General features: G+C 42.0%; 1 protein-coding gene across 7 annotated transcripts in view; it reads left to right on the forward strand.

The window, feature by feature from the left end:
• ptprk (protein tyrosine phosphatase receptor type K) overlaps positions 1-14,860 on the forward strand; it is a 139,583-nt gene that overhangs the window by 111,413 nt on the left and 13,310 nt on the right. Inside the window, exons 20-30 of one of the 7 annotated variants that reach the window (XM_083789788.1) lie at positions 1,007-1,036; positions 4,478-4,644; positions 5,515-5,550; positions 8,322-8,509; positions 8,963-9,050; positions 9,519-9,664; positions 12,146-12,182; positions 12,366-12,463; positions 12,801-12,917; positions 13,337-13,491; positions 14,334-14,469. In XM_083789788.1, coding sequence (XP_083645914.1) covers positions 1,007-1,036; positions 4,478-4,644; positions 5,515-5,550; positions 8,322-8,509; positions 8,963-9,050; positions 9,519-9,664; positions 12,146-12,182; positions 12,366-12,463; positions 12,801-12,917; positions 13,337-13,491; positions 14,334-14,469 — 1,198 coding nt within the window. The remainder of the gene's footprint in view (positions 1-1,006; positions 1,037-4,477; positions 4,645-5,514; positions 5,551-8,321; positions 8,510-8,962; positions 9,051-9,518; positions 9,665-12,145; positions 12,183-12,365; positions 12,464-12,800; positions 12,918-13,336; positions 13,492-14,333; positions 14,470-14,860) is intronic. The other 6 variants (XM_083789792.1, XM_083789790.1, XM_083789793.1 and 3 more) reach the window with 6 other exon arrangements.

Here is a 14,860-nt window from a genome sequence, read left to right on the forward strand (position 1 = left end):
CTTTGTTTTACTTATGATAACTGCATCGAGTCACAAAATATAATGTCTGCATGTACAGAAGCAGAAAATCTTCCACTTGTGATTAATTAAGGGTTTGATTTAGTTTATATGTTATGTTTGTATGTTATATGTTGAATACCATATTTAGGTGGGCAAAATTAACTTTTATTTAAGAGGGTGTGAATTTAGCTCTCACAGTGGATTTAGATTTACCGCTGAGCATTTGGGGAAAATATCTGAAGTTTCAATATTACATTGAAATCATGTGCACACAATCATTACTTAGTTTTATTGTCTCCACCAGGCCGAAGGCATGGGGAGAGAGTATGTTTTTTACTGTGAAATGTTCTGGGGAGATCAATCTTCATTTTCATTGAACTTGTACAACTTTAGACAACAATACTGCATCTTTAAAATGGTGGGACATGATGACATCACAGTGACATCATGCTTGTTTTACAGGAGGTGAGCTGCATGCTGTCTTAAAGAGACAGCTTTGTGTCTCTTGACACAGAATCTTGGCTAATAGGGATGATGACACACGATTGGCTAATCGTGACTAAATCTCTAAATTTGGCCTTCCAGTTAAAAGGCAGCTTTAAATGCATGGATGTTTTCAAAAGATCAAAGAAAGTTAAAGAAAGTAATAATGAAAGGCTTGCATGTTTTAAGTTAATATAATGAAAGCTTTTTGTATTTTACTAATACTAATCATCATAGTTGTATATATGTATATGTATTCATATACATATTACTTTATTAAACTCATATATTATATGAGTTGAAATGGCCAATACTATTATTAATAATATCAATAATGTTAATTATTAATGATAACAACCCCCTGCATGAAGGTCAAATTGTAGCCATGGAAATCAATCAGGATTATTATTTATTATTTCTGTTGCTGCTGTTGCTGGTCGGGACAGGACGAGGCCTGTCCCAATTTGCATATTCATGACCCTTGTGTCTCATTCTTTGCCTTCTGATTGGCTCACAACCCCAGGAGGACCTACTATTCATACTCTTATTACCTGTAAGTAAACAATCAACAATCAGCTCACCCGGCTGCTGTTATCTTATTGGGCGAATTAGTGGCTAGTTGTTTTCTTTTTTCTTTTCTTTTCTTTTTTTTAAAGATGCAGTATACTTTTTTCAAGACAAACACATTTTCAACTGATCAACCAACCAACCTGCCAAAGCCATCCTCATTGACACCTAGCCAGGGCTGGGGTTAATTCACTTTCATTTCAAAACCCTTTAGGATTCCTTTCTTTAAATGTGCATCGCAAGGCGTTTCTTATTGAAATATCGACATACGTTTGTGCCATGTCATGTTATCCAACCTGTTAAGGAGGAACACTTACCATTGAGTGCTAAATCGTTAAAAGGGAGCAAATAAAACGAACAAATAAAAAAAGGAAAAAAAAGAACGTCAGTGTCTCTGTAAACTGCTCAATGTTTGAATTGAAAGTGAATGGACAACAGTCCTGGTGTTCTCTACATGCTCCAAAGTTGCTCCTCTGATGTAGTGAGAGAGGCCGATACTAGGCCAGAGCTGGCCGTATAGGGAGCCACAGCAGGCAGACACGGCCCCCAACAGGCCACAGTGGGAATAACCGGCCTGAGAGTGTTATCATTTGAAAAAAGAATGCTGCACTTGTGATCTGTAGCTCTTTGTGTGCATGTAGTCATGTGATCATCCATCCGCCCATCAACTCACAGGTACCATGGCGACTTTGGTACACATGCTCTGTGTCTCTTTCCTATTGGTGGATCTGGTTCCTGTATGGGGGGCTTCAGGTGTTGTTGGGATAGTTGGTTTAGATCACAGCCACAGGTTCTCAACGTTGGCTTCGGGGACCACCAGCGGTCCTAATGGACCCTTTATGGACCACCAGCGGTCCTAATGGACCCTTTATGGACCACCAGCGGTCCTAATGGACCCTTTATGGACCACCAGCGGTCCTAATGGACCCTTTATGGACCACCAGCGGTCCTAATGGACCCTTTATGGACCACCAGCGACCACAATAGGTGAAATGATGTAGATCGGTACCCCCAATCTACACTGTAAAATCCAGTGTTAATATCATTCTGACACTGTACTAATGGAACCAAATGGACCCGCTGGGGTCCAAACAGAGCCCCTGGTGGTACCCGAAACCGACGTTGAGAAACTGCGATTCTTCTGTGGGGTATACCCAGGTCTCTGTTCAGCTACATGTACCTTTTCAGTAGATGAAGCTGTGTTTCTACCGAGTGTGTGTGTGTGTGTGTGTGTGTGTGTGTGTGTGTGTGTGTGTGTGTGTGTGTGTGTGTGTGTGTGTGTGTGTGTGTGTGTGTGTGTGTGTGTGTGTGTGTGTGTGTGTGTGTGTGTGTGTGCGTGCGTACATGCATGTGCGTGTGTATGTGTGGTCTTAAAGGTGAAGATGGTGTGTTTGGGGGTCAAGAGGTAAAACAAAACAAAACCATAGCATGCTCTTGTCTGTTGGGACACAATCAGAGCCGTATATTTGATCAGTTTTTGCAACTATCTTAAACAGAAGGGCTGTCTACAAATCCTCAGTGAAATCACACCGTATGATGATGTCCATCTGTGACCATTTTGCATCCCTATTAGTAAACATTTGGGTAAAGCTTAATGTCAATACAATAGCAATATGTTTTGGTGCAAATGTAGTATGCAATACATGAAGTATTCATTTGATGGGGGGGGGGGGGGGGGGGGGAAGGTAAGATTATAATTCATAGATCCAGCGGCAATTTAGTTTAGATAAATCTTTGGGATGCCAAATGCCACAGGGGCAAGCAGCTCCTTTTGAGCAGGTGTGGTGATCATTCACTGTTAAGGATGTTGACCTAACTGATGTATATGTATGGCTCTGGATTCAGCAGTTCCTGCATGGCCTGTCATGCTTGAGGTTTGAAGTCCTCTAGATGTCTCTCCTGGGAACTTCCTGACTGCTCATTCTCAAAGTGTTTATCATGATGCTACTCAAAAGGAGACAATGACCTTTTGAGTTTTTTAGGCTTATTTTTCTACAAGAGGTCTTGGTCACACTGTGGATGAAAAAAGGGTCTTCATTGACTGCACTTGCTCGCATTGGTAGCATTCTTGAAGTACAGTAGAATGCTTACGTTAATAAAGCAACACTTTGGTAGGAATTTTGCTTTTTCTTTTCTTAAAAAAACAACAAAACACAAGAAAAATGTGTACTAAAAACATGAATTTGAGACCTGTTTCATCATTGTGCATTGTAACTCAATGGAGAGATTAGCCGAACAGAGCAACTGTTGAAGATATCTCACCAATATTTGGTATATCATAGCAAGTTAAATGCACAACCGAAACCTCTACCAAAGTGTAATTTTGCTTTAAGCTGGTAGCTAACTTATCCTTCATAAGATTATTTTCCACAGTTTGACTACTGCCTCTGAGGAAAAATGATTGATTATATTATAAAATAATTTAAATGTCTAATATCACCAGGTATCCCACAGTAGATACCCTTCTCCTCCCAAACAATATATGAGTGTGTTGATAATCTTGGGCCCTATAACACCTCTCATACATCGGTAACACCTGTATGCTGCTACAGTTGAGAAATGGTTCTGTTTAGTCAACTGCCGATCAAAAGTGAGTCCCCTAATATAATAGCTTTCTGTTTTCTCTGGGTTGTTCCCAGCAAAAAAAAAGGTCACAGTAGGAAAACAAAGGTTTGTTTTTCATTCCTAACCATTTGACCGTGTAGAGGTTTTCTTCTAACAGCAGCTCTATGGTACCATGGATGATAACGTGCTTTCCCTGTTCTATAGGTACCTCACCCTGCTCTCTTGGCTATTATTTGGTTGCTATTTGTTCTTTGGTTGCTACGCAGTTGAATCCTTGCAGTGTTAATTCATCCATTTGTAACTCTGTGTGTGTACAAAATAAATGTAATGTCCATTTGGTTAAATTTGTACATGCTCAGAATTAACCACTTAAACCCTATCGTGCTTTGTTGACCAGAATCCCCCAGGGCTCTGTATGTCCATTTTCTCACTCTACACCAAATCTCTTCGCTGAAAAAGCTCATCTACAAGCTGACTATGCGTCGCCAGCTGGTTGATTTTTGACAGAATAATGTTCGCCCACAGAATATGGGTTCAAGTGGATGAATTAATATTGAGGAATTGCTGTGTATTTATCCTTCTGCCCCTATGGTTGAACCCAATAAGTGTTGGCTATCCTCTCATCTCCCCCTCTCCTCTCTTTCTCTCCCCCTCTCTCCTTTTTGCCGGGGTTCAGTAGCCTGCAGACCCCACCGTATGTTAATCCCCCCCCCAAGTCAATGCTTGTAGGCAATTCAAAACTAGACTCTTCTTCTACGGTGAACAGGGCTGTGGTTTGCAGGCTGGGTGATGCACTTAAGTGTGTGTAGTGTACTGTATTCTGTGTGTGTTGTGTAAATGTGTGTCTGTTTACTCCTGACAGGAAACTGGCGAAGAAGCGCAAAGACGCCATTGGAACGACGCGGCAGGAGATGACTCACATGGTGAACGCCATGGATCGTAGCTATGCCGACCAGAGCACGGTCCATGGAGAGGACCCTATGGCTGTGACCTTTATGGACTCTCACTCCAACTACAATACAAACAGATGTAGGTTTTCTTTGATTTGTTTTTTTAAAGTTTAGCTATTTAAGACAAAGGCACAGTATACACACTTCACAGAGAAGGAAAGGGGAGGGGGAACTGTTATGTTGAATAGTCATAAATATTGCAACTTTCTTATTTTCACTTACTCTGCAAACGGTACTCTGTGATTTAATGAATTAATACATTTTATTTTATTAATTAATTTATGTCTGCATGCAGCATGTCTTAAGTCTAAACCCTCAGTTGCCCTATTCTGAATCTAATTTATTCTATTAACATCTTAAAATTACTATACTTTCTAGGACTGAGTTTTAATTTCTATTCTCCATTTACTTTATGAGTCTTACGACTCATAAATCAGTCTTATGTAAGGTTGGGTTCACACGGGCAGACGCAAAGACGTGTTGTGAGTTGATTTGGAGCCGCTACATGCATCATTGCGTCTTTGCAACGTCACGTAGCTGGCTTCCATTGACAATGAATGGTAGACTGCATCTTTTACATCTGCCCGTGTGAAACGCATCGTTAGGCTTAAGAGTCTACATAGGCTACAGAGGACCTAGATATTGGCATCTGGTCATTTGGAATTAATGTTCTGTCAAAGATAGCGGGTTGTGTCCTGTTGCTGTTAGGAACTATTTGTCATCCCGGTTGAAGTATGTGTGAAGCATGTCAGAAGTCTTGCGCTATTCAGGGCTTAAAGTTGTCAGTCCTGCGGACGGATTTCAGTCCTGAGGATTTCATAGGGGTCATTTAATGAGATCAGTGTAGATATTTGCAAAAAATATTTTTCAGTCTTGGGGTTCTTTTTGCTTTAAGCCCTGGCTATTTCTCGATCAGCCTGCCTGTTCCTCACCCTGTTTCTTCCAACAGTGCCCAACGATCCTCTGGTGCCCACAGCTGTGCTAGGTGAGACCACTGGCATGGTTAGACATGTCAACCCACCTCCCTGACCATACTGTAGCTCTCACCACCAACCACCCCCATTACAGCCTAAAAAGCCTTTGTGCTTGTAGTGCTGCCATTCGTGTGTCATGTCGTGTTGTGTGTGTGTCAGTGCCCACGGCTGTGGCCATCCCCTGTCATTGTTATTACATAGGCCTCCCATATTGCCCTGTGTCCACAGGCCCCCTGTCTTGTGTGTTTGTGTGAATTGGATTATACACACACTCCTCAGCAGTTTCAGCAGGTGCTACCATACAGTACTGTAGGTAGAAAGTCGGGAGCTGAAGTGGTGGCTATTAATAGGCTATGTGACGAACTAAACTAAACTAAACTAAAAACAAATAATAAACAGAAAGGACTTTTGGGGCTACTTGCTGGTTATACCCACAATGGCTCACAGATAGTAATTATTCCTTTTAGCAATATAATATGATATATCAGTGGACAGATGATGGCAATTCATCTATCATAAATACTGTTTCTCAATATCTGAATAATTTCCCCCGTGCCTGTTTTCCACAGAGTAAAATCCCCAGAACCATAGTACTGTGTTCTCATTCTCTTGTAGAGTCTGCACTCTGCATAGAAGACATTCTTGACACATTGTGAAATGCCTGCGAAAGAGTTCTGTGGCATTTTAAGTAGAAGACCAGCATCGTTGAGGATGTACTACCTTGCATATGTGTGTTTGGCTCTAGTGCCTTGTTTGTGTGCACTGAGCCTAGAAGCCCGATGTGTTTTCATAGAACTTATCCTCATTCCCTGGACATGTTGAGCCCACGCCTGAGAGGCAGAATTTAGTAAACTGGTAGTGCTGCCAAGCTGAATGCAACTCCAACTCCACTGGTGAACAGCAGAAAGTGTTTACTTCCAGTGCTGTCACTGCTGTCACTGCTGTGACACTGCGGTATGATGTGCAAACTCTAAACTGCCATTTTCCTCCACAATGTTCTAATGCTTAATTTACGACTTCATCTTGTCGCACATCTTTGTCTTAACACACCCTTAGGGCCAGGGTACACCACCCACATGTACACAGCCTGCTCCTCCAAAATAGAGTTAATTAACACCCTGTTCCCCTGGCCTCTAATAGGAAGTGAAGGCTGCAGTAGCAATCTGTCTCAGCCAATCATATCACAGATCAGAAGGAAGCATCAGGAAGGAGTGAATTAAGAAGCAATGTCGGGTCAAGTTTATTGCTAATTGACCTGACAAGGGCTTAACGAACCCTCAACAGTCCTTAACGAGCCTAAACATCTTCAGAGCAGATGCAAGCATCATTTGGAAGAGACTAGCAGTCATTATTTTAATAAACAGTGTTGAACGTGCAATCGTCGGTTGTGATTAAGAACCAAATGATCTATTAGTCAGCCTGTCTGTCTGTGTGTACAGTATTAATGTTGTTTCAAATTAGCACACACGGCACATGGATGATCTATTGCTACTGGTCTCTGTCCGTTTGAGCCATTAGGAATCTAATAAAACAGAAACTCACACATTATTAAATCCCAGTCCACTGTGGTTACTATATACTGCATAATTCTCCAAGTTCATCACCACACACCTCACAGTGATTCCTGAGCATTTGCTAAATTCTTCTTGTGAGGATTTAATAGCTTGATTTATGGTTGGTGAACTCTGAACCACTGAAATAGATGGTTTCAATTTCAATGCCTACAATCAAGACTGAAGTGGCGGTTCCTAACCACTAGAGGGCTGAGGTTTTCCTGTGAGCTCTATAGACAAACTAATCATCATTGTCAGTTAGCTTAGATGTAAAGTTTTATCTGGTTGCTCCCCTTGTGGACGTCATGTACATTCTAGGATAATTATATTTATTTGATATATCAAATAATATCAAATTCCTACATTAATTTGTTAGGTCGGAGATTAAAGCTTATATAACTTTCTCATTTAGAAGTTAATTGTTACATCATTTTGTTCTCCTCTTGTTTGTGTCACGCATGTCACCACTGTTGTTTGTGCTGGTCGTGTTGGCCAACATTCACCTGTTGTGATGTCAACTGTGTGTGGATCCAATTAGTAGTACCAAATAATAGTCAAACTAACTAACTGTGTGTTCATGTGAGTCTCACCTACTAATCACACTAACTCAGTTGAACTAAACCTCTGTTCTTCTCTCCTACTGCTGCTCTGACCTGTACTGTAGTTCCTATCACTGGTGAGTGTATAGACAGAGGAACCAGACTGTTTGATGGCTGCTTTTGTATCAAACATAATGGATACTTTGGGACAAAACTGGCATGATGTGGCCATCATATCATGACTGGCAGGTTGTGTGTCTCCAGCCAAGTAGTTACATCCAGTAACCATGAATGTCTGTAGATTACGTTACATAAAAATCTATCTAATCATCTAAAAAACAAATATAACTGACCAAAGTGCTGTACAGCATATGAATAAATGTAAGAGTTTGAATTAACCATATGAACCCTGGCATTCCTATTCTGGGTCTGTCGCAATAGGCGAACATTTGGTGAAAATAGCAGATCTACAAGCTCAACACATTTCCCTGAAACAACATATTTTCAGATGGGGGTCCGGCAGCCAATTACATACTTTTGTGGTCCGTGAAATAATTTGAGAAACACTGACATAGAAAGTTAGAAACTCTTTCTTCAGAAAACTGTCTGAAGAGATTTGTAGAATTTCGTCTCAATGGGTTGAGGGAGTGAATGACTGACTGGCTCCTGGTTCTCACTGGTTTCCTACAGATGAGAACCACACTGCGTCCGCAGCGGAGAACAGCAGGCTGCTGGATGTTCCTCGGTACCACTGTGAAGGAACTGAGTCTCCCTACCAGACCGGACAGCTCCACCCCGCCATCCGAGTGGCCGACCTCCTGCAGCACATCAACCTGATGAAGACCTCCGACAGCTACGGCTTCAAGGAGGAGTACGAGGTCAGACGTTGTTAGGGTTGGAGGGTTGGAGACAATATCTGGAAACCCCTTACGTATTGTAAATAAGATAAAAGTGTGCTGTTTGTGTCTGGAACGAGCTTCTACATTTTCTTTCTTGCCTAGATCTCCTAACCCCCTCTTCTTCCCTTCCCTTCTTTGTTTTCTTAAATAAATAAAAACACGATGCACAAAAACGTGTAAAGCTGTGATGTGACAATAAAGATGATGACGCTTGTCGTGTTCACACAACGACAATGCAATGCTTAATTTACTAAATGTGAAATCCCTGCCACCCTTTTCTGGGTGTCAAATCCATACCGACCTTGAAAACGGTTTCTGCCCACATTCAATACTATGGTGTTCAATGGAACAGAACATAATATTATGACAAGGAGTAGATCATGTGTGGCTTCATGAAGTGCATTCATCATGACGCCATGGTTTCTGTTGCAGAGTTTCTTTGAAGGCCAGTCGGCCTCCTGGGATGTGGCCAAGAAGGAAGGAAACCGCACCAAGAACCGCTATGGCAACATCATAGCATGTAAGAGCCTTAAAACACTCAGATAATGATGCAGTAGCTCTAGCAAGGCAACCTAGAGGTGTGCGTCGTTGAGTGGCTGTGTTTCAGATCCTCTGACAGCCCTAGATATTAAGCTAGTTTCACATTTGGCTTAGAATGGCTCAACTAATAAAATAAAAAAAGCCATGTGAACAACCCTATTACCTGATAGTATTGACTCTATAACAGAATCACATCAACATCCACCACGGTAAAATCATCATGGCCCTATAACATTACCCAAAGCATTAGATCTGCTGAATGGGAAAAACGTATGATTAACAAAATATCTTACTCAAACTATTGGCCTGTCACTAAACAACTCTCTCTCACTCTTCCTCGCTCTTCCTCCCATGACTTTTCCCCCTCCCCGTGTCTCTCTTGTCTCCCTCCCTCCGCCCTCTCTCTCTCTCTCTCTCTCTCTCTCTCTCTCTCTCTCTCTCTCTCTAGATGACCACTCGAGGGTTATCCTCCAGCCAATCGAAGATGACCCCTCGTCCGACTACATCAACGCCAACTACATCGATGTAAGTGGAAACGCATCGAACGCTACTATTGGCTCCCAACGAAACCAACGAAACCACACCCCCTCGCTCGTATGTCAGGCCTCTATACCTTTATCGCGTCAATCAGTCCATCTGTCACCCTGCACACGCAGCCATCGTGCATACATCGTCCTGTTTTCTTCGCCACTCTCCATCCCTCCATTCACGCAGCCTGTCATTCTTCTGTCTAACAGTTACACAGTTCATCTGTTTATCGATCTATGCCCACCATTCATCGCAGAAGTACAAGTTACATTGTTATTATACAAAACAACTTGTATGTCTCTCTCCAACCCAGCCTTCAGGCCACACGCCCATCCATCCATTCTATTCCATCCAACCACCTACCCACCGACCTTCCACCGATTCACCCCTCTTGTTCTGTCTACATGCTAACTCATTCATCAGCTTGTCACGACTCCACTTTCCACTCACCTTCACAACAATCTTCACACACATCTTCCATTTGGTGATGCTAATGCTGCTTTTTTTGTATGCTCTGCTTTACTGCCATCATCAGCCATTATCTGTTGTCATTATCTCAGGCCTTTTATCGGCTTCCATGCATGCTGCCACTCACACTAGCGGCAACCTAGAACTATGGTGGAGAGAGAAGACGTCTCCTTGCTTATCACAGTTATCTCCTTAGCCTGAGTTAAGGCACTTGGGTAAAACCTAAGTTAAGTTGTTTACCGTTCTATTCTATATTTTGTCCCTATTATTACTATTTTGCTTCAATAAAATAAATCTAAATTTAAGTAGGCTATTATTAAATTCTTATTGAGAATCAGCTAGATCACCACATGAGGATACGTCTTTTCAATCCATTCTACTTCTCTGTTCCAGACCATGTTTTTTTGCATGCCCTGTTCAAGCTCCCATTATATCAATACAACTTTTTTCTTTTTTCCTGATTGACTCACTGACATTGTTGTGCTTTCTTTCTTTCTTTCTTTCTTTCTTTCTTTCTTTCATTAATTCTCTCGTTACTTCTCTCGTTCTTTATCTCCTTTCTTTCTCTCCGTTCTTTCTCTCGTTCTTTCTGGCTGTGGCTTGGCCTGTAGATTTGGCTGTACAGGGATGTAAGTATCACTGTGTACTCTTTTCACCCATCAGCCAAGCCATACTGTACATCCCTTGAGTATTATCCCTCCAAACGTCCATCTTTCTGATGGTTTATCCATGCTAAGGCCTCTGCTGCGTGCATAAATCCCTCCATCTTAACACACTCCTCATCTATCCTTTCAAGTGAATTCTTACATTAGTATCTTTTACATTCATAATATGATATGTCTGCTCCCTGTCTCTGGTATGTGTTGCCATCACACCTTCCTGTACACGTCTGAATGTTGTCACCTTACCCTCTTAGTGTCAGATATCGTCTGGGATATGGCATAAGTGTTTCCCTTTCCTGCTTTTAATCACTTAAAGGACCACTTTACCACTTTTCAAGGGTTTTTATATATTAGTTTATAATTGGTCCTCACTAATGTTCATGATAAAATACCACAATGTTTTTCTACTTGGTCTGTGTCTCATAGGAGGGCTGTGGGCAGTTCAGAAACCCATCTGTGACATCATCGTTAAGCAGATTTATTTTTTTATTAACAATTATTATTATTATTTTATCATGAGAATGATGGCTTCCATTATCGCATTGCAGCTTTTCAGGAATAGAAAGCCTGCAGTTTCTATTAGCTTGGATTCCCCATCGGTGATATCACTGGTGGAGGGGTTTTATCATGAACATTAGTGAGGACCAATTATATGAATGTAGGTTGAAAAGTGGTGAAGTAAGCCTTATTTTATGCTTGCAATGCGTCCATTGATTGATTGATCGATCAGTACAGTCAGAGTGCACTCAAACACCCCAATAGCCCCCTAAAAGTCAAAGATATTGTGATATCGCCCAGCCTAATTTGTAACGAAACTATGAAATAAATAAAAACACCAAAGCATTTGGAAATAGTTGCCAAAAATCTGCTTGGTGTAAAAATAATTATCTTCTGCAGTGTGTCTAGTTCCAAATCCTATGTATGTGACTATGTGTATGCTTGGTAATGACTGTAACTGAGCGCCCACAGCCAAGAAGCACACCTCCTGCTCCACATCCTGTCTTAATGAGAATAGTTTGGCTACGTTGTTATAAGGTCCCCGAGTTGCATCCCATTGCAGAGAAATAAGTGTCGTCACTTGCAAATAGACATAATGGAGAAATCTCACCCACACCCACGTTTTTCTAAAGCATTGTGTCCGACTCCTAGTCCTTACCCTAGAGTAGACAATCATTGTATTGTATATTCTGTTGCGCTAACGCTCACATTGTTAGTATCTCATTTTGCACATTGCCTCGTTTGTAAGGGACTGAGGACAAAGCCAGCATTGTTTTCCCAACATCTGACAAGTTGCAAAGAGAGGGATTCCTCCAGCTGTAATGAGTGTCTATAATATTCATGTATGCAAGCTGAGGCTTATTGCTTAATATATCGCTGCTGCTGTTTGGTTCATTGCTCTGTATCTGTCTTATCCCAGGGTTACCAGAGACCAAGTCACTACATCGCTACTCAGGGTGAGACCCCCCCCCACACACACACACGCACACACACACACACACACACACACACACACACACACACGCACACGCACGCGCACACTGTCTATACACAGAATCGACCTACAATACACAAACATATACATTTTTAATAGACCCGATATTCACTACGGCCGCCTGTCTGTGTCTGTGTCTGTGCAGGTCCAGTTCATGAGACGGTGTATGACTTCTGGAGGATGGTGTGGCAGGAGCAATCAGCCTGCATTGTCATGGTAACCAATTTGGTGGAAGTTGGAAGGGTATGTTGACAATTTACATTTTAGGCATTTAGCAGACATTGTCCTGTTCTACTCCATCATATTATACCTGTGCCATTCTAACCATCCTATAGATAGGTTATAATATATTGTTGTTGTCTCCATATTTCGACTTTTTACGTTTTCTTTGGTTTTTTGTTGTAAATGAAGGCCCTATTACTTCATCATACAAGAGTGTCACACTAAAGTAGTGCAAATAGCTGATCTATATTGCCGCTTTCACTATTTTCAAATATCTTTTAAAATAATAATAAAAAAGGAATGGTTTTATACAAGGTTTCCAGGCGGCAGCAACAGCATGTGTCATGCTTTCCAACAGGTCAAGTGCTACAAGTACTGGCCTGATGATGCCGAGGTGTATGGAGACTTCAAGGTGACCTTCGTGGAGGTGGAGCCTCTGGCTGAATACGTGGTCCGGACCTTCACTTTGGAGAGGGTGAGTCATCCTGTTAAAGGTTGCAGCAGCTAATCCAACTAGTTACTTTTTAACACTTGAACCATATTTTCGGCTATCTTTGGCCATTCAAAAATAGCAGATCTACAAGCTCATAGCATGGCTTTTGTGGGCAAATCTTTTAATAATTAATGTATAAATATATTTTAAAGCAAACCATAATGCGAGTCAGGCTCCCTGGAACAACATATTTAAGAGATCGGAGCCGTGGCTAACACATATCAATTTTGAGGGTCCTTTTGACATGAAAAAGTTTGAGCACCACTGCAACATATGTTTGTTTCTTAAGGAAAACTGATTTAGATTTTCGTGAACTTGTGTAGAATAAAAAAGCAAAACAAAAAAGGCGTCTAAAATAAGACTTGAATATTAATTAGGGAGTTTGTCTCGTCTCTCCTCAGCGTGGATCCAACGAGGTGCGGGAGGTCAAGCAGTTCCACTTCACCGGCTGGCCTGACCATGGCGTCCCGTACCACGCCACAGGACTACTGTCCTTCATCCGCCGGGTCAAGATCTCCAACCCCCCCTCTGCTGGGCCCATAGTGGTCCACTGCAGGTATGTACACACCTCTGCATAACAACCCAGCCTCTGTGGGCCCATAGTGGTCCACTGCAGGTATGTACACACCTCTGCATAACAACCCCCCCTCTGCTGGGCCCATAGTGGTCCACTGCAGGTATGTACACACCTCTGCATAACAACCCCCCCTCTGCTGGGCCCATAGTGGTCCACTGCAGGTATGTACACACATCTGCATAACAACCCACCCTCTGCTGGGCCCATAGTGGTCCACTGCAGGTACTGTATGTACACACCTCTGCATAACAACCCCCCCTCTGCTGGGCCCATAGTGGTACACTGCAGGTATGTACACACCTCTGCATAACAACCCCCCCTCTGCTGGGCCCATAGTGGTCCACTGCAGGTATGTACACACCTCTGCATAACAACCCACCCTCTGCTGGGCCCATAGTGGTCCACTGCAGACCTGTACACACATCTGCATAATGACACACACAGACTGTAGGCAATATTTATAAGTGTGTATGTGTTTTTACCACATAACTAATTTCACGAGTCAAGTCCATAGAAAATAATTTCGGACATAAAAAATAAGCAGGGCATAGCAGTGGCGGCCATTTTGAAAACCTCATTCGATTTCCCCTTAGAGAAATATTTATATAAATCATTTTAAGCCTGGAACTAAAGCCACCCGGGCTTCTGGTGAATCATGACCATAAAACATTTGATTGTGTGTCAAAAAAAGATTATATTCTATATTTACCTATAATGATGTGCCCAAAATGCCCAAAATATGCCAGGCACATTGTGGATAATTAGTCTGTTTATTTGTCACTCATGGCGTGTCTCTGTCTCCCTCTGGTGGCCGTGTGTAGCGCTGGAGCAGGGCGTACGGGCTGTTTCATAGTGATTGACATCATGCTGGACATGGCTGAGAGGGAAGGAGTGGTGGACATCTACAACTGTGTGAAGGCCCTGCGCTCCCGGAGGATCAACATGGTACAGACTGAGGTGACTACATTACCCATCAGCCATCACCATCTTCATCGCACAAAACTACAACACTTGTAAACCCCACCACTGTATAAGCACCCATACGGTGCAGCATGGAGGTGAACACTGTACCCATCAACATCAACATTCACATCACAGAATGCTCACACCATCGTCGTCGTCATCGTCATCATCATCATCATCATCATCATCATCATGATATATCAATGCGGAAAAATGTCCTTCAGTCTCTGTTGCACTCAATATTCGATTAGAAATAATTTAGGAACTGACATTGAAATTCAAAATAAATCAGAATATCTTAAAAATGAATAAGGTCCTCATACTGTAGTATATAGCCTTAATGAATAAGAATAGATTAAGGAAAATGGAGGTGAAAATCATACAG

This window comes from Protomyctophum parallelum (assembly GCF_964188405.1).
Source record: "Protomyctophum parallelum genome assembly, chromosome: 19".
Taxonomy (NCBI): Eukaryota; Metazoa; Chordata; class Actinopteri; order Myctophiformes; family Myctophidae; genus Protomyctophum; species Protomyctophum parallelum.